This window comes from Lemur catta, chromosome 15 (assembly GCF_020740605.2).
Source record: "Lemur catta isolate mLemCat1 chromosome 15, mLemCat1.pri, whole genome shotgun sequence".
Lineage (NCBI taxonomy): Eukaryota > Metazoa > Chordata > Mammalia > Primates > Lemuridae > Lemur > Lemur catta.
This window is the reverse complement of record NC_059142.1, coordinates 53,758,489-53,776,172: the sequence shown is the minus strand read 5'-3', so window position 1 is coordinate 53,776,172 and position 17,684 is coordinate 53,758,489. Positions and strand designations below refer to the sequence as shown.

At 63.2% G+C, this 17,684-nt stretch overlaps 1 protein-coding gene across 9 annotated transcripts in view; it reads right to left on the bottom strand.

Annotated features, from left to right (window-relative positions):
- Window positions 1-1,266: 1,266 nt before the first annotated feature.
- The window catches only part of SEPTIN9 (septin 9), a 156,409-nt gene continuing 139,991 nt past the window's right edge, over window positions 1,267-17,684 (bottom strand). For all 9 annotated transcript variants that reach the window (XM_045569538.1, XM_045569542.1, XM_045569540.1 and 6 more), the window contains 9 exons: window positions 12,143-12,334; window positions 9,339-9,467; window positions 8,847-8,928; window positions 8,329-8,466; window positions 7,036-7,153; window positions 6,094-6,189; window positions 5,721-5,817; window positions 2,382-2,433; window positions 1,267-1,558 (listed from right to left, as the gene is read on the bottom strand). In XM_045569538.1, the coding sequence (XP_045425494.1) occupies window positions 1,423-1,558; window positions 2,382-2,433; window positions 5,721-5,817; window positions 6,094-6,189; window positions 7,036-7,153; window positions 8,329-8,466; window positions 8,847-8,928; window positions 9,339-9,467; window positions 12,143-12,334 (1,040 nt within the window). In that variant the 3' untranslated portion in view covers window positions 1,267-1,422. The remainder of the gene's footprint in view (window positions 1,559-2,381; window positions 2,434-5,720; window positions 5,818-6,093; window positions 6,190-7,035; window positions 7,154-8,328; window positions 8,467-8,846; window positions 8,929-9,338; window positions 9,468-12,142; window positions 12,335-17,684) is intronic.

The following is a 17,684-nucleotide window of genomic DNA, read 5'->3' as shown; positions in this document are numbered from 1 at the left end:
GCTCTCGTCTGGCCCCCCTCTCCCCAGGAGCAAGACAGGAATGGGGGCAGGGAGGGGCTCTAGCCAGCTGTGCCCACCATGACGGCCCTGCTGGTCCCCTCCTGGGGACAGAGGCTGAGGGAGCCGGCAGTGCTGCCGTGAAACCTTGCCCCACAGCCTGGCTGAGGACTGTGCACACCAACCCCTCGTCTCTCCTTCTTGGGCTCCGGGGTGCAGGGGCTCAGGCTCCCCCGGCTCCCCACCTCCCCGGGTCACGGGGCCAGCAAGGTCAGAGCCAAGGAGGGGTGAGTGCTGCGGGGCCCCGAGCGTTAGGGAACCATCGCCCAGTCTGGGGCCAAAGCAGACTGGACAGACGGACGGACACACACACACTTCCCCAGTCACACGGGGCAGGGCAGGCACTGGGGCCACTTAGGCCGCTCCAACCAGCCCAAGCCACGGCCCACATGCCCCCCCCAACCTTCCTTCCGGCACCTTCCACGGTTTCCTCCCTCAGCTCCTCCACCAGATTCACTTGCTTGGACCTTCCCAAAAATCAGGGGTGGGGTGGGGTGGGCGCATCGTTTTTCCTTCCCTTTTGTCCTCAATCGGGTCCCAGCACGTCAGCAGCCCCTGCGGCCCCGTGGGAGGTAGAGACACTCGGGTGGGACGGTGGGGAGGTGCAGACGCGCCCCCCTCACTCCAGCCTGGCCTGTCTGGCCAAGTGGCTCGTGCGGACGGCGGAGATAAAGGCACTTTCTGCCCCCGGATGGGCTCACGGGCGGGCGGCTGCCAAGGGGCCTCGCCGTATCTACGCAGTCGGCAACTGAGGTTTGTGGAACTCTCTGGCCTCCCCTTGGGAGCAGGGTAGGGGCAGGTGCTCTCTGAGTTATGTGGTCTGAGCGATCGCCCATGAAGCTGGGGGGCAGAGGGGGGTCCAGGTCCACCTGGCTGGCTCCATCCTCCCCTGGGCACAGCCCCCGACACGCTCTGGGGGCCGTGACCGAGAGGGACGGAGGGGCAAGTGCACCCCGTCGGCCCCTCTGCTCGCACGGGCCCTGGGCAACACCCGAGGACCCGGCTCAGAACTCCACCTGGACGGAGGGTCGGCACAGATGGCAGCCGCTCCCCGGGCCCTCGGGGAGCTGGGCCTGGGACGGAGGCTGCGTCGATTCGGGGGTCCTCGTGCCCCTCCTTCGGCTACAGTCCAGCCTCCCCCAGACTTCAAGGCCGGGGAGGCTGCCGCCCACCCCGCGGCCACAGTCAGCGGGCTAATGACAAACGCACTCCAGAGGACGCACCTTATCTTGTTACATGGCAGCGTGTCATAGGGGCGGAGGACGATGACAAACGGAGAAAATTATATAAAATAAAATGGGGCAAGTGGGCAGGCCGGGGGATGGGAAGGACTCGGGGGCAGGGTCCAGGGGGCGGGGGAGGCGTCTACATCTCCTGGGCTTCCGGCTCCTTCTCCTCGACGCCGTTGGACATGGCGCTGTTGCCCTCGTTGAGGCGCTTCACGCGGTAGGCCTCGAAGTGGATGCTGCTGGTGATGTCCTTGATGTTCTGCATGTGCGTCCTGGGGGTGGCGCAGGCAGGTCAGCGCGGGCCACGGGCAGGGCGTGGCGCTGCCCTGCTCAGCCTGCCACCCCCCGGACTGAGCAGCTCCCCCGACCGGGCCGGGCACAGGTGACGGGGAAGGGTCAGTCTCTCAGGACACACATGTTCTAACACACGTCTCCCTTCTTGTGTCCACTCTGTCCCCGAGAAAAGAAAGTCCCAGGCTCGGACTTTCTCTCCTTGGCGGCTCAAGAGGAAAGACGTGGAAATGGGGTTGGAAGGAGCAGGCTCTCTGAGATGGTGGCAGGGGGTGGGGAGGGGGCTCAATCCTGGAAGCCCCCAGCCCCCCGGCCAAGCTGGGGACCCCTTCTCTTGGCGTCACTCCCAGCGTCCACCCCCCTGCAGTCTGAGAGAAGCTGGGAGCCCTGGCACCCGGCAGGAGGCCCCACCCTCTGCGCTGCTCCGGGGCCACCCTGTTCCCTCTCTATCGGGGCTGTCCCCTCCCTGCCTCGGCTCAAGGAACCAAACAGAAGCCTCGGCCAGGTCAAAGGGGCTGGGGCCACGGGCTGCTGGGATGGAGCTGAGGACACCCCTGCCACGCACCGGAGCCTCAGTAGCCACCTGCTGACCAAGGGGCCCAGGCCTCGGTGGTCAGAGAGCGCCCCGGCCACCCAGGTGACCTCATGTGGGCCAAAAGGGGTTTTCACCTCTTATTTCATTTCCAAATGGGTTCTGAGGTCTTCCTGCGGGCAGGGCATGCCCCCTCCGCCCCCCACACTGATGCAGGCCCCTCCCGGGGCCTTCAGGGGCGCAGGCCGTCAGCTCCTGCGCCCGTCTCTCACCTGATGAGCAGGTCCCGCAGGTAGGCGAACTCACAGTGTGTGGTGTTTTCCACTGAGGAGAGGAGACAGCAGGGGCTTTAGTGTCCCGGCGGGGAAGCCCATCCCTGGTCCCCACCCCGCCCTCCCGCCCACTAATGCTGGTGCTAAGAGTGGCTCCCAGGACAGCCCTGGGGGAACAGGCAGGGGAGGGAGGGGCGTCCCCGCCTGCAGGCGAGTACTGGGCTGACTGCACAGCCCCAGCCCCTGCTCTCCGGAAGGCTCCAGGCTAGCAGGGAGGTGGCACAGTGACCACCCCAAGATGAGAGTGTGAGAGGAGAGCCACACTGAGGAAAGCGGGGGACCCCGCATGACTGGGGTGACCAGGCAGGGCTCCCAGGAAGAGTGGGATGTCCCAACGGAGCCCTGAAGACAGGTAGGGGCTGGGGTTGGAGCAGGGATTTTAACGAAACCCATGGCCCCTGGGTGTTATCCCACACGGCCCGCCCACCACACCTGTGCTCAGGGCGCACGCACAGGGGACATGCGTGCACAGGGGACACGCGTGCACAGAGGCCACACATTGTGGGCTACATTCGCGTCAAGCTCAAGAGCCAGCAACCAAACACCGCATTGCTCCGGGACACACACACAAGAACCCAAGGGTGCGACAGGCACAAGCTCAGGACAGTGGTCACTTCCCGGGGACACAGGAAGACTGGGTGGGGGGGTCCACAGGCACTGCAGGTGCCCCCGAGTATGCAGGGGTCATCGCAGTACATCATTGCTGTACTTTGTAACTTATGGCCACACAGTGCCGGGATCTTCTAACGAGCGGCAGAGAAGGCAAACGGGTGGGTGTCAGGAGCTGCTCCCGGTGAGGTCCCCACCTCACCCGCCCTGCAAGGTACCTACTACGACCCCACTTTTGTCGTCCCACGAGAGTGGGGCTTAGAGGACGCAGGAAGCGTCTGCCCAGGTGCCCAGGCTCTGAGGCCGGAGCCAGACTCAGAACCCGCACACCTGGCTCCGGCTGCCCCGTCACAGAGCCACGTGGCTCTTCTCAGAGTTAAAAGGTCAGGTTGTCACTCGACAAGCCAGCAGGCAGGGCCGGGCCAGGCCAAGCCCACCTGCCTCCACCCTGCCCGGCCCTCGAGGGCTCTCGGTTCCGTGCGAGTCGCCTCCTGCCTGGGCCTCCCCCACACGCGGACCCCGCACGGCCGTGTCCACACCGGAGCCTGCTGCCGCTGACCCGCGCTCCCATCTCGCGGGGAGAGGCGGGGAGGTGCACTCGGGGTGGGCGCCAGGAACAGGGAAAAGGCACGTCACAGCCACACCTGCCAGGGGAGCCAGGCGGCCAGTGCCCAGGTCAGGGTTCAACTCACAAGGTTCCTGGTCTAAAAGCCCACTGGTGATCTGAGGAAGTCGCCGGGGGCTGCTCTAACGTCACCCACCGGTGCCATGACAACCACCAGAGGGCAGGGACCCCTCCCGGGTGGCTTTCCTGACTGTCCCTTACCAGGCTGACCACCAGGGGGCAGCAGAGGCCGACCCTCCGGCCGCTCCGCCCCGCCCCCGCAGGCCTCGGAAACGTGCTTTTCTTAAAAAGGTTCCTCAACAGCCAGATTTCCTTGGGCAGAGGGAGAGGAACTGGAAGAGGAGGGGCCGAGGGCAGCCGGCCCAGGGAAGAGCCTGACGGTGCACACAGACGCTGGAAAACACCAGGCTGCACCCAACCCGCCAGCTCCCACGTGGTGGTCCCCGCAGGGGGTGGCAGGGAGGAGGGCCGACCCCAGAAAGAACCACATGCTCCCCCACACACTCCGAACTCCAGGGCGTCCACTGCGGGCTCTGGCACCCTCGGCAGCTCTTCCGCCTGGCTGCACCTCCTCTCTGCAAGGAGGGTGGTGGGGGGACCCTGCAGGGAACTCGGAGTTTTCCATGGGATTAACCCTCATCTGAGTCGGCTCAGTGAGTGCCTCCTGCCTGGGAGCTGTCACCATCCTGGCCGGAGTGCAGTGGTGTCATTATAACTCACTGCGGCCTTAAACTCCTGGGTGCAAGCGATCCTCCTGCCTCAGCCTCCTGAGTAGCTGAGACTACAAGCACACACCTCAACACTGAGCTAATTTTTCTATTTTTTGTATAGACGGGGTCTCACTCTTGCTCAGGCTGGTCTCGAACTCCTGACCTCAAGCCATCCTCCCGCCTTGGCCTCCCACAGTACTAGGATGACAGGCATGAGCCACCGCGACCGGCCCATAACCAGTTTCTTAAAGCAATGGCTGCCCCAAAGCGCCCGTGGTCCGTGGGACATCCTCTCAACTTATCAGAGGCTTGGCGCACAGACCCACCACTGTGGATGGCGCAGGTGGAGGCCTGGAGGGTTGAGAGACTCACCCCAAACTCACAGAGCCACGAATTTCCACTCCCTTCCCTACTGGGCCTTTCAGCCAAGTTGCTCTCAAGTAACAAAGTGACCTTCCCTCCTACGTCCCACTCCCCTTTTGCCTCCATTCTAACAAGGAGGAAAGGAACAGAGAGGAAGAGTACAAGAACGCCTGGCCCGCCCGGGTGTTAGCACCATGGTGGGTTAAATTGTGCCCCAAAGAAGACAGAGCCAAGCCCCAACCCTGGGACCCACGACTGTGAGTTGTTGGAAAGTCTTAAGGATCTCCAGATGGGATCATCCACCTAGGGTGTCCCTAAGTCCAATGACAGGTGTCCCCATAAGAAGAGGGGAAGACACAGAGACACACAAGGATGAAGGCCCTGTGACAACGGGACAGAGATCAGAGCAATGCGACTACAGCCAAGGGACACCAAGGGCTCCCAGGAGCCACTAGGAGGAGACAGGCCGGGACGATTCTCCCCCAGGGCCTCCAGTAGGAAGCAACCTGCCACTCACACCTCGATTTCAGACTTCTGGCCTCTAGAACTGTGAGAGCAAACGTCTGCTGTTTTAAGCCCCCAGTTTGTGCTCATTTGTTACAGCAGCCACAGGACACTATGGTGTGGGGGTCCTGGGAACTTCTGCAGGGGGCAGGTTCCGAGGGTCCGTCTGGTTCTCAGAGCTGGACAGAGCTACAGTCCAGCCCTTTTCCAGGCCCAGAGAGGTTGGGCAATTTGTCCAAGGTCACACAGCTGCCTGAGAAACACCCAGCACCCACCTCCCTGGGTATTTTCCTGCCCCACGGAAGATTGGGATGGGGGCCCTGGACAAGCCACACGCCCCCTCCCATGGGCGGGGCAATGCAAGAGCTGAGGTTCCCAGAACTCCCAGCCCGGGCCGTGGCCGCCAGCTCTGGGTACACAGGCATGACTGTGTCTGCTGCTGTCTGCACGGGGCCGGCTTGGCCGTACCTTCGATGGTGCCCCACTTGGTCTTCCTCCCCAGGATCCGCTTGCCGTTGACCTGGTACTCGTGGTCACTGCCCACCACAGCAAACGGGATCATCTCCTGGGAAAGGGCGGTGGCATTGGGCTCATGTGTGGACAGGCATGTCCCTCCCCTGGGCAGAGCTGCCCTGAGCCCCTGGCCAGAGACCTCGGCCTGAGAGGGCCGGTGTGGGCACCTGGGCCCCGTCCCCTCCTGGCCCGGAGGATACCTCCTCAGGGCTCAAGGCCACCCCCCACTTCCCCCAAAGCCCCTGGACAGGGCAGGAGCCCCCGACCCCACCACACCCTCCAGCAGGAATTGAGGGTCCTGGGAGCAGGTCCTGGCGGATTCACTCACCCGGAACTTCTCGTTCACCATCCGGTCCTCTGAGTCCTCGTCAAACTCCTTCTGGGGGTACACGTCGATGCCGTTGGACAGCAGGTCCGCGGTGATCTGTGGATGGGGAGAGATGTGGCACGTCCCCGAGGCAAGCTCCGCCCACCCACCGGAGTCTGCCCAAAGCGTGACCTCCACACTGCGAGCTGCCCGAGGCTGGGGTCAGAGGGGGACTCTGGGGCTGTGACCCCGGTAGTCCCCAATTCTTGTGCCTCCCGAGGGGAGGGGTCAGCTGCAGACCCGCCTCTGTGAGCAACGCCACAGGTCCTGAGGGGCTCTCAGCCACCGTCCCCAAGCACCTCCCGTCCCTCCGGCAGATGCACGCGCTGTGCAGTGGACAGTCCTTCCCTAGGCATGCTGGGAAGATCCCTGGCGCTGGCCCCGGGGCGGGGGCTGAGCTCGTGCAGGGAGCACAGAGAGCCTCTGCGGGAGCCCAGGCACCTCGGGGCTTAAAAGTTCCCCGGTGGTTGTGACGAGCCACCCGCTAGGAGGAAGCAGCCCAGGGCTCGCCTTCCTGCTCGGACACCCCTCCCCACCCGGCGGGCAGTGGCCTCGGATTGTGGCAGAGGAGAAGCAGCCACTCGTCCCCTGCAGAGACTGTCCCTTGGGGATCTCTCTTGCATCTAACAAGAACCAGGCAGGTTGTATCTGACAGCCCTCCGCAGCCCGGAAGGGAGGGTCGCCGTCCGCCTGTCTGGGTCTTCTCCAAACCCCAGACCTTGCGTCTCAGAGGCCGTGGGAGAACAGACCCCACAGAGCTGCTACTGAGAGGTGAGGCGAGCTGGGGCCTCCCGGGGGCCACCCCCCAGCATCCACCAGCCTGTGAAGAGTGACCGGCGGTGCCCTGGGGCTGGGGTGGCCCTGCCAGGCCTGCGGCTTGTCCAGGCTGCCCCCGAGCCCTACCCGCTGCTTGAAGTAGACCCTCTCCTCCAGGGTCAGCGTGTCGGCCTTGGCGATGACAGGGACGATGTTGACCACCTTGCTCAGGCGCTTCATAAACTCAATGTCCAGGGGCCTGAGCCTGAAACAGATGACGTGAACGACACTCAGCTCGGGGGGAAACAAGGGAGGGTCCCCCACCTCCAGGGCTGGGGATGCAGCTCTCGGGTGGCAGCTCGGAGCTCACGAGGGGACCCACGCTGGCAAGGCCCTGGGCTGAGCCCGGCCCAGCCGTGAGTGTGACACAGGGAAGGAGCAGGCAGGCCCCGACACGAGCAGCCTCCTGCACGGGACAGGAGGGCTGGGGGGGGGGGGGGACTCCGAGCACCCTTAGCCATGAGGTCCCAGTTCCCCACCGTCCCCAACACGCGTCCACAGGGGCTCAGGTGGCCGTCTTGCTGCGGGGCTTTGGGAGGGCAGAGGCAGGCTCGGCTGCCCCTGTGACAGGCTGGCTGCTGTGGGTGAGCCTGGGGCCAGAGATGCGGGGACGGTGGGGCAAGGGCCGCAGGGCCCCACCCCCCCACAGCAAGATAAGCCGGCACAGACTCGGCCTAGGGAGATGGGGGCTCCAGGCAGCCACTTAAGCAAAGACGGTGAAGAGCCGCCCCTGCCCCGCAGGACTGGGCGCCGGGGGCACCTAAGCACCAGCAGCCGTGCGGGGTCCCCGGGAGCCGAGCACAGAGGGTCTGCGAGGCCATGGAGAGGGCCGCCCGGCCTCGCTGCCCTCTGGGTGCATCTGCAGCTGCAGACAGGACGGGTGGCAGGAAAGGGGCTCTCACCAACAGCAGCCCTGGTCCAGCCCTGCCGGGGGCCGGCGCCGTTCTCTGTGCTTCCCGCCTACAAACACCTCAAACCTTCCCGGGGCTCCCACGAGGCAGGGCCCCAGCACGAGAGGGTCAGGTAACCCTAAGGGTAACGACTGCAGGGTCCCGATCCACCTGCCGGGCCCGGCTGAAGGCCTGGCCTGAGAGGCAGGATGGGCCAAGGTGCAGACCTCTAAGTTCTGGAACAGCCCAGGGCCGGCCTGGTCCTCAGCTCCCCCAGGCACAGGCTGAAGGTGGGGACGGGGGAGGAAGCCACACTGTGCGGAGGTCAGAGCAGGCCCTCGGGGCACACACACGGCACGACGGCCACGTCACAGCCCCTGACTCGGCCCCTCTGTGCCCGGGGCAGGGCAGACAGCACTGTCCGAAGCCCAAGGGGACGGAACCCAGAGCACCCACCCACCACCGGACAGGGGACGCGGCTGGGACGTACGAGTGGCCGGTGGCGGGGATGAAGTAGAGGCAGCAGTGGACGCGCGTGTCCGGGATGCGCTTCTTCCGGTTGATGTTGACCTCCTCCTGCAGGTACTTCTCGTACTGGTCGTTGATGAACTTCATGATGGGCTGCCAGCTGCGGGGGACGGGCCGGGTCAGCCTGCGCACGGGACCTCCCGCCCAACCCCCAGCAGGTCCCACACACGACCTCGGAGGACTGGATTTCTGAGCAGAGACGCCACAGCCTCATCTTAGAGGCCTGGAACCAGCCTCCCCATGCTGACCTTTGACCTCTGGGACCGGTGGGGGAAGAGCAAGGGTGACTCTGCTTTGGTCCAGTATTTTGGGACCCCAAACACATGTGGCTTCAACACCATGTCAGGCCCAAGGAGAAAGGCCCCTGTGCCCCCCGGGGCCGGGGAGTCCTCTACCACGATGGCTCTGGGTGTGACCAAGGAGCCGAAGCCCCCCTAGTGCTCCTCCTGCTGGACGAGGGGGCCCCAGCCGGTGGCCTACCAGTTCTCGTTGTTGATGTGGTCCCCGAAGCCCGGCGTGTCGATCACCGTCAGCTTCATCCGGACGCCCTTCTCCTCGATGTCTGCGGAACCACAGCACCGAGTCAGGGGGCCGAGGACCCTGCCAGACACTCCGAGCCCGACAGACCTGGGGCGTCCCCGGGGCGCTGCAATGACCGCCAAGGAGACGCCAGAGAGACGGCCTCCCGCGACCACCTCCCGCGGAGGCTGGTGACGGTGATCCTGGTGCCCGCCCGCGACTTTTGGTGGAAAACTCAAGTGTCTGTGGGAGCTCAGTGTGACGGGCCCACAGGAGCCCAGAGCACCGACCCCTCACTCTGGCGAGTGCGCCCAGAGTTTCAACGTTCCCGGGGGCGGGACACAGCGAGTCCCCCAGCTAGGGGGCCTGGGCTGGCCTGACTCGGGCACCCTCACACCCATGCTCGGGAAGGAAGGGGCGTCTCTGCAGCCCCGCCCCACCCCGGCCGCTGACCGTGCGTGATGGACTTGATTTCGATGGTCTTGGGGATGCGCTCCTCCACGGTGGGCTGCACCGACTTCCGGCTGATCTTGGATTTGAAGAGGGTGTTGATTAAGGTGGATTTCCCCAAGCCGCTCTGCCCTGGGGAGGCAACCGGAGGCCGGTCGGTGGGCTCTCCAGAGAGGGCCAGCAGGGCCTGCATGTGGCCCCCCCAGCGACGCCCCGCCAGGCAGCCCGTGCCTGGGGGCTTCACCCTCCAAACCCGCACAGCCAGGCTCCAGTGCCAGGCAACCGCGGCCAAGAGTCCCCTCCTGGGAGGGGACTGACCAGGCACCCTTGGGCCTGGGAGAAGTCAGACGCCCTCGTGCCCCTGTGTTTTCCAGGAAGGTCTCTGGGTGGCTCAGATTTAGGATGGGGTGGAGGCAGGGCTCACAGAGGACCCCAGGGACACTCCAGGTGGCTGAATCCCGGCAGTTCATCAGGGGGGTTGGGAACTTAAACTCGGAACAGCCTCAGGCATTCAAACCGCTCCTCCCTGACCAGCTGTGGCCTCGGTCAAGTCATCTGACCTCACTGTGCCTCAGTTTCCTCATCTGTAACATGGGATAAACAACCCTCTGCCCCTAAGGAGCTGGTGTGAGCATCAGGTGGGCTCATCCGTGTCACATGGAGTCTGCTGTCACCACTGGCTACTCAGTGCTGGCCGCAGAGCAGCTCCACTGAGGACAGTCACTGTGTGTGGGGGCAATGAGTCGACTGAGAGAGGACGAGGACGTGGCAGTCACATCACACAACAAGCAACTCACACACACGAACTCCAGACTCGGAGCCCACTGCTCCGCGCCCGCACAGGCTCAGGCTGTGCCTGCAGCGCACTTAAAAAAAACCCGAAATCACACTGATGTTCTGACTTTGATGGCACCTTTCAAGTGTGGGCTCCCAGGAGGGCAGTGGCTGGTTCGGCAGCCCGAGGACGGGCACTCCTCCCACGCCCCTGCCCGCCGCGCTCGTGTCCCGGCCAGCCTCAGGCCAGGAGCTCTGCCAAATGTTCCAGCCACAATCCGTAGACCTGGGCGATGCCAACAGGGATATTTTAAACTTTAACCCTTATTATTATTACTTTTATTATTATTATCACCATCACCTCCACCTCCACCTCCACCTCCACCCTCGCTGCTACTGCTGCAACTTCTCGAGCACCCGCAACACGTCAGGGACCCGTGGGGCCGGCACACACTCTCTGGCTTCACGGGATTAGCCGCTTTTACAGATGAGAGCAAGGTGCACACAGGAGAAGCCCAGGAGACGACAAGCCTCACATGTCCTGAGTCAGGACAAAGCTGCGATTCTACCTGGAGTCTGTGGACCCCCAAACAGGCGTCCTTCCACCTGGCTCTGCAGGTGGGACGCTGCTGGTCAGGAGGGAGGAGCCAGAGCAGACCCCGACACCCACTGCGGGGTGGTACCCCAGCGTGTGGCTGTCCTGGCTGCCATCAAGAGCCCCACGATCTTCCTAGGTGGTCTCGTTCCTCACTCAGCAACCCCGAGGGGCAAAGACCTTGAGCAGGAATTGGAGCCACCACTGTTCTCAGGTGCACAAGGACAAAGAGGCCCAGACAGGTGACGCGGCCTCCCGGGCACCCTTCCTGGAGGTCAGGGCTGAGTCACAGCGGGCGATGGCAGGAGGCAGCAGGGGCTGCCAGGCCACCTCTCCCTCTGCTCCTGGCCAAAGCCCCAGAGGCCTGTGCCACACCAGGGCCTAGAGGTCCCCTGGTCCTTCCCGCCCTGGCTGGCCCGCACAGGTGAGTCACAGCCTGGCCGCTGCCTGCGCCCTCCCACAAAGCGAGCCGCCCGCTCCCAGATGACCAGAGCACGGTGGGCTATGAGCAGTCAGGCCAGTCACTGACTCCCAGCCCGTGAGGCCACACGAAGCAGCTAGAGGACACCGAGACCCCCGAGGAGCCGGAGCCCGGGTCAGTGCAGAGGAGGAAAGAAAGCCTCTAGCCGGCAGGGGCAGGTCTGCTCCTCCAGAGCTGGGCGGGAAGGACGCGCACAGCTGGCGGGGGCTGAGGAAACAGGCCGGCTCACGAGCTGCCCAGACACCCGGCAGAAGCGGCGGCGGCCAGGCTCACCTTTGCTGAGGGTTTGAGCTGCATGGAGCACGTCCCGAGACCCCCCTAGAGGAGTGGGCAGCGCACGGTCTGGGGAGTCAACACACTGGCTCTGCTTCCCCCTGCCCTTGTGAACCAAGGGACCTCGTCCACCCGGAAAATGGGGTGCCCCTCCCAGGGGTACTGTGCGGGCTGAATGGGACCGGAGGGGCTTCGGCAAGAAGAGGCGGCCCCCTGCAAACCCCAGCCCGGCCCCCCCGCCCTGTCTGGTTCTGACTGATCACGGACCACCCCCTGGGGACCTCCGGCTCTCCAGGGCCATGGGGGGCGGGGCGTTGAAGCCATGCGGCCCCTCCTCCTGGGTGTCCAGCCAGGCCTGCTGGGTGTAGGGGGAGCCAGGCTGGAGCCAGAGCTGGGAGAAGCTTCCATAGAAACTCCAAGCATGAGGCAACGTCACTGGTCATAGAACTGCACTTACAGGGGACCTGCCTGGGCTTAGACTAGTTATCTCAGGGGCTCCTAATGTGAGGGGCAGAGGCCCCAAGGAGGAACCTGTGGCAGCTGTGGACCCCCTCCCGGGTACACACGGTGGCACTGACAATGCGTCACTGAGCCAGGCTTGTGGCCCATTTTACAGAAGGGAAGACTGAGCCCAGGAGCTGTGCTGAGGCTGGTTACCATGTGGGTTCCAGGACGAGGACTCACCGACCACCATGATGTTGAACTCGAAGCCCTGCTTCATGGCCTTCCTGCGCATCTGCTCCAGGATGGAGTCGATCCCCACGTAGCCGAAGTCCACGGGGGCCTTCTCGTTCCGTGGTGCGGGCGCCTGCTTGTGCCCGGCATCTCTGGGGGTGTCGGCCATGTCGCCAACGCAGCTGAGAGCTGCCTCAGTGGCTGAAGAAGGAAGAGCAGGGGAGTCAGGGGTGACAGGGGCTTCACACAGGCCTCTGCCAAGCACCGAGGCCACCAGGCGGCTCCATCATGCGGTTCTCAGCTGCGCTTTGTAATCTCTCTGCCAGCTGTGCCAACCTGGGCCCTCCCTGGCTCCCGGGCAGGGCTGACCCCCGAACCCTCCTCTTCCTTTGTGTGGAGAGTGTAGCCAGCGCTCCTTGTCCCCCTTGTCCCGGCCCCCATGCTGCCCTGGCCACCAGGTGGCTCTCTCCTCCTTCACCTGACTCAGGTAAGCTGCAACACCTGCTGCAGCTCAAAGGCCTTAGCGTCCCGTGAGCCAGGACACAGGGGAGGGACAGTCTCGCATCTGCCTTCTGATCAAAGCGGGAGTGGAACCAGCACCTGTCCCCTCCTACCACGTCCCAATCGGGCTGTGCGTTCAATCCCGAGTAACCCACCAAGTCCTGGGGGCAGGCGGGAGTGCTTGGGTGGAAGGCGGGGTTGTCTGGACCCAGAGCTGTCCCTGGGGGATGCCTCTCCCTCTCCCTGGACTGACTGCGTGGCACCCGAGTGCCGCAACACCCGTGGGCAAGGACCAGGTTTTGTTTTCAGGTTTTGCTTTCAGGTCTGCGGATGGGCAGATGGGGCTGAACTTGAAATAATTCAAGCTCCTTCCGTCTGTAGGTCAGAAGCAAGAGCCCTCCTCCTTCCGCCCTCAGAAGCCCACCTGCCGGTCAGAGGCCTGGGGCTGGGGCAGGACCCCCAGGAAGTGCCCACGGGAGACCCGAGGGGCTTCACCCAGCGGGTGCTCACGGCATCCAGGAGGGTGTTGGGTCCCACCGAGGTGTGGCTGGAGAGCACACACGCCCTGTCCCAGCACACCCCAGACATGCCCCACTCAGCTCCCCACGGTGGGGCCGAGCCAAGCCGGCTGCTCCTCCAGCTTCTGCCCTGCTCCAGTGGCCCAGCCTCTCTCCGCACCCCTGCCTGCCAAGGGGGACTTTCCGCTCAGCCTGCCTCCTGGGAGGGTCTGGGCCTCGAGGTCTCTCCCCCTTCCCTGCGCACCCTGAGCTCAACGGAAGGGACAGATGCCGCCTCCTCGCCCAGGGCCCTCCCACCAACCCTCGGGGAGGGGGTGGCTGGTCCCTGGAGGCGGAGGGTGGGCACAGCCTTCTGTGCTCGCCCTGCCTGGCCACCCACTCCAGGCTCCGGTTCAACCGCCTTGCCACTTCCTGGGGAAATCCCGACCCAGGAGGCGCCTGCGTGGCTGAGCCCCTGTGTCCCCAGCTGGTGCAAGCCACGTTCCTGTCCCTCTTCGTTCTGTTCCACTAGAGTGGTGGGGTAGGGGGCACACGCTGCACCCCCCTGCCCTCCCCAGGCCGAGGCAGGACAGGAGGAGGAGGCTGAGCCTACAAGTCAGAGGGGGTCGGGGGCTGGTTTATCTTCACAAGTAGCAGATTCCTGGTCAGTCACTTCACCCCCTGTCCTCTCAGCCTCTCCAGGGCACCATAATTCCCCCTTCATGGAGTTGGGGGGCAGTGACACAATATAACATATATAAAAATGCCAGCAACTGCCAAGGGGGTCCACAAATCTTTATTCCCCGAGGCCAGGGGCCCAGGCGCCAGCTGCCGCCCCCCGGCCGGGAAGAGGCAGCCCTGGAAGGCTCCGGGCATCTGCTTCTCCCTCTTCAGAAATATTCTCCCCTGAGCGTCCAGCATCTTTAAATAAACAAAGACACAGCGCTGCATCTGGCCCCAGAACATGCGGCTTTGGGGCCGCTTCCTGGAGCCAGCCGTGGGGCCTTGCCTTGCGGGGCGGCAGTTCAGCCCGCCCCACGTGACCGAAAATTGCTTCCATCTGTGGCGGGTCTGGGCGCCTTTCTGCCCGGGATGGGGCCGCCCTCTCCCTGCCCCCCACCTCCAGCCTCCCCGGCAGAAGGAGCAGCCCCTGAGCTCTCCCTCAGCCCCCAGCAGGCCCTGCAGCCCAGAGAGGGGGAGGGTCGCCTGGGCTCCAGCCGGACCCCTCCGCAGGCACCAACATTCACTGCAGAAACTCAAACCAAACCAAACTTCCTGCCCACCAGGGGCCCTGCTTGAGAAATAATAATGAAAACAGCGCTGTCCTTCCACGGATGCAGGGAGGCCGCTGGCCTTCTGCACAGGTGACAGCCCGTTCCTGTCGCCCTCCTTGGGGGGGCGTGGAGGCCCGTCCCTGGGCTAGCAGGCTTTGGGGTCTGCCTTCAGGACCCCCACGTGGGAAAAGCAGAGACCCCGTGCTCGCAGACACGAGCTGAGCCCTTGCTGTCCACGGAAAGCCCCCCGGGCCTGGCCCCAGGACCCCCGGGTGCTCAGGCAGCAACACCCGTGACGATGGCCTGCACCATCCAGCAGGGTAGCCTCTGGCACACGTGACTTTTAATTGTCATAAAATTTACCATCGTCACTATTTTTAACGTACGGTTTAGTTTTAAGCATATTCATATTGTCGCGAAACCAACTCCAGAACTTCTTCATCTCGAGAAACTGAATCTGTCCCCGTGAAACAGCTTCCCTCCCACCCTCCCGCAGCCCCTGGAAACCACCTTCCTACTTTCCGTGAATTTGGCTATTCCGGGCTCACACGGCGTGCACCCTTTCGTGCCTGGCTTATTCACGTGGCACAGAGTCCTTAGGGTTCACCGTGTTGCAGCCGCGTCAGAATCTCCTTCCCTTTAAAGGCTGAGTAGCCTTCCTTGCGGGGCCGGACCACATTTCACGTATCTACTCACTCGTCCACAGACACGGGGGCCGCCGCCTGTTGGCCACTGTGAATAACGCCCCTGTCGACGTGGGGGCACAGATGTCTCTGAGACCCTGCCTTCAGTTCTTTCAAATCTACACCCAGAAGTGGAATTGCGGGATCATATGGTAGTTCTGTTTTTAATTTTTTGAGGAACTGCCACAGTGTGTTCACATGTGACCTCTGAGCACTTGACACTGAGCTAGTCCAACCGAAGAACTGAAACTTTTATTTAATTTTAATTAATTTAAATGTAAATAGCTATATGTGGCTAATGGCAACTCCACTGGACAGCACGGAATTCTAGCCCAACCCACTCTCCGCAAACGGGGAAGCTGAGCCCACAGAGTGATTTTTCTTTTTTCTGCAATGCCAGTGGAAGTGGCTAGGCCACCCTTGACCTCCATCGAATTTATCAACCCTGAAACGTCACGCTTACTCCTGTGATATGTGATTAACATCCGTGTCCCCCCAGAGACCGTGAGCTCCAGCGAGGACGTCCGCTGACCTGTTTGGATCACCCCACTGCATCTCCATGTGGAGGGGACACTCAGTGAACACGCGTGGAACGAATGGCTTTGTGACAGCACACTGTGGTTTGCCACTGCCGATCCAGCCCACGCCGGCTGCCGGAAGCGAAGGCTCTTGGGGGATGTTTCCAGAGCGAGCTGGAGGTAGGAGCTGGACCTCCCTGCCCCGAGAAGGAGTCCGGAGTCTGGTACTGGGAAGGCAGCGGGTGGGCTCTGCTGTCCCCGGCTCACCCGTGGCATGGCCATGGGGATAGTCAGATCCGCTCCACAGCTGCCCCCAGGGACACTGCCGGGCTGGGACCTCATTCTCACTCCCATGGCCCCATTGCTTGAACTTCCGTTCTGCACCCAAACTTCATCAAATACTATTAATGAGAAAAGAAGGCTCTTAGCAGCAAAATTTAAGGCTGCGTGTTTGTCTCCAAGGTGACTCTCACACTCTTGGCAGGGAGTAGAGCAAGAAGGAAGCTTGTTTTTTAAAGTGGAACACTTGAGCTCAGAGAAGTTAAGTAACTTATCCAAGACCACACAGCATTGCCTGCCTCTTTTTCACTGCTCCTGGCTGCCGGGAATTCTGCTTGGGAAAGACCCTGGGGACAGTTTCCCCCTCCCTGGACCGCAGAGCAAACCGCCAGGCCCCTGCCTTCCCGGAGTCACACTCTGAGGACGGAGTGCCAGGCTTGCTCTAGGGGGCTGGCCGCAGACCCTGGGGCAGCCTCACCCCTGATCCACGGAGTCACCCACTCTCCTCTCCTGAGTCCCAGGACGAGGTGACATCACTGCCACCATGGTGAGCCCTCCTCCACAGGACAGCCCCCGTGACCCCCTTACACACGGCTTTACGCCTTCCCCCCCAGCCTAATTATTTTCTTTATTGTGGTAAAATATAAATAACTTAAAATTTTGGCCATTTCAGCCATGTTTAAGGGTTCGGTTCAGCGGCGGGACGCACATTCACACCGGTGTGTCCTGACCGCCGCTGTGTATTTGCAGAGCTTTTTCACCGTCCTAACCAGAAACCGCACCCAGTAAACAGCAGCTCCCACCCTCCCTCCCGCTGCTCGTTCTCCTTTCACTCTCTGTGAACTTGCTTCTTCGGGGGCCTCACGTGAGTGGAATCACACAGGATTTGTCCTTTGCGACTTACTGCACAGAGCACAGTGTCTGCGGGGAGCATTCACGCTGCAGCGCGTGCTGGAACCCCCTTCCTTTTTGAGGCCGTTCATCCGCTCATCCACTCATCAGTGGACAGGTGGGCAGTTTCCACCTTTCGGCCACAGTGAGAGATGGTGCCACGAACCTGGGTGTGCCAGTATCTGAGTCCCTGCTGTCAATGCTTCGGTCACATCCAGCCTAGTCATTACTACCGCCCTGCTTGAGTCTCAGAAGGTTCTGGTTTGGACAGTGACGGACAAGTCGTGCAAGAGTCAAAGCAGAGCTTCCCTCTTGGCCCCGTGGCTGAGAGTCAGGGGCCCTCGGCTCCGGTCCTGGCTCCAAGTGACCCTTTACAAGTCCCTTCGCTCTGCTCCGCCTGGACTGCCTGCCTGGGAAACAGGCCACACACTTCCTGACTGCCCTTCAAGCTCCTTGAAGCCTGAGGCCGTGCCTTGCTCAGTGGTTTGCCCCAGCTCCCAGCCCAGCTGCCGGCCCAGCTGCCAGCCCAGCTCTAGCCGAGCTCCAGCCCAGCTCCCGGCCCAGCTCCAGCCCAGCTCCCAGCCCAGCTCCCAGCCCAGCTCCAGCCCAGCTCCCAGCCCAGCTCCCAGCCCAGCTCCAGCCCAGCTCCAGCCCAGCTCCCAGCCCAGCTCCCAGCCCAGCTCCAGCCCAGCTCCCAGCCCAGCTCCCAGCCCAGCTCCAGCCCAGCTCCCAGCCCAGCTCCCAGCCCAGCTCCCAGCCCAGCTCCAGCCCAGCTCCCAGCCCAGCTCCCAGCCCAGCTCCCGGCCCAGCTGCCGGCCCAGCTCCAGCCCAGCTCCCAGCCCAGCTCCAGCCCAGCTGCCAGCCCAGCTCCAGCCCAGCTCTAGCCCAGCTCCCGGCCCAGCTCCAGC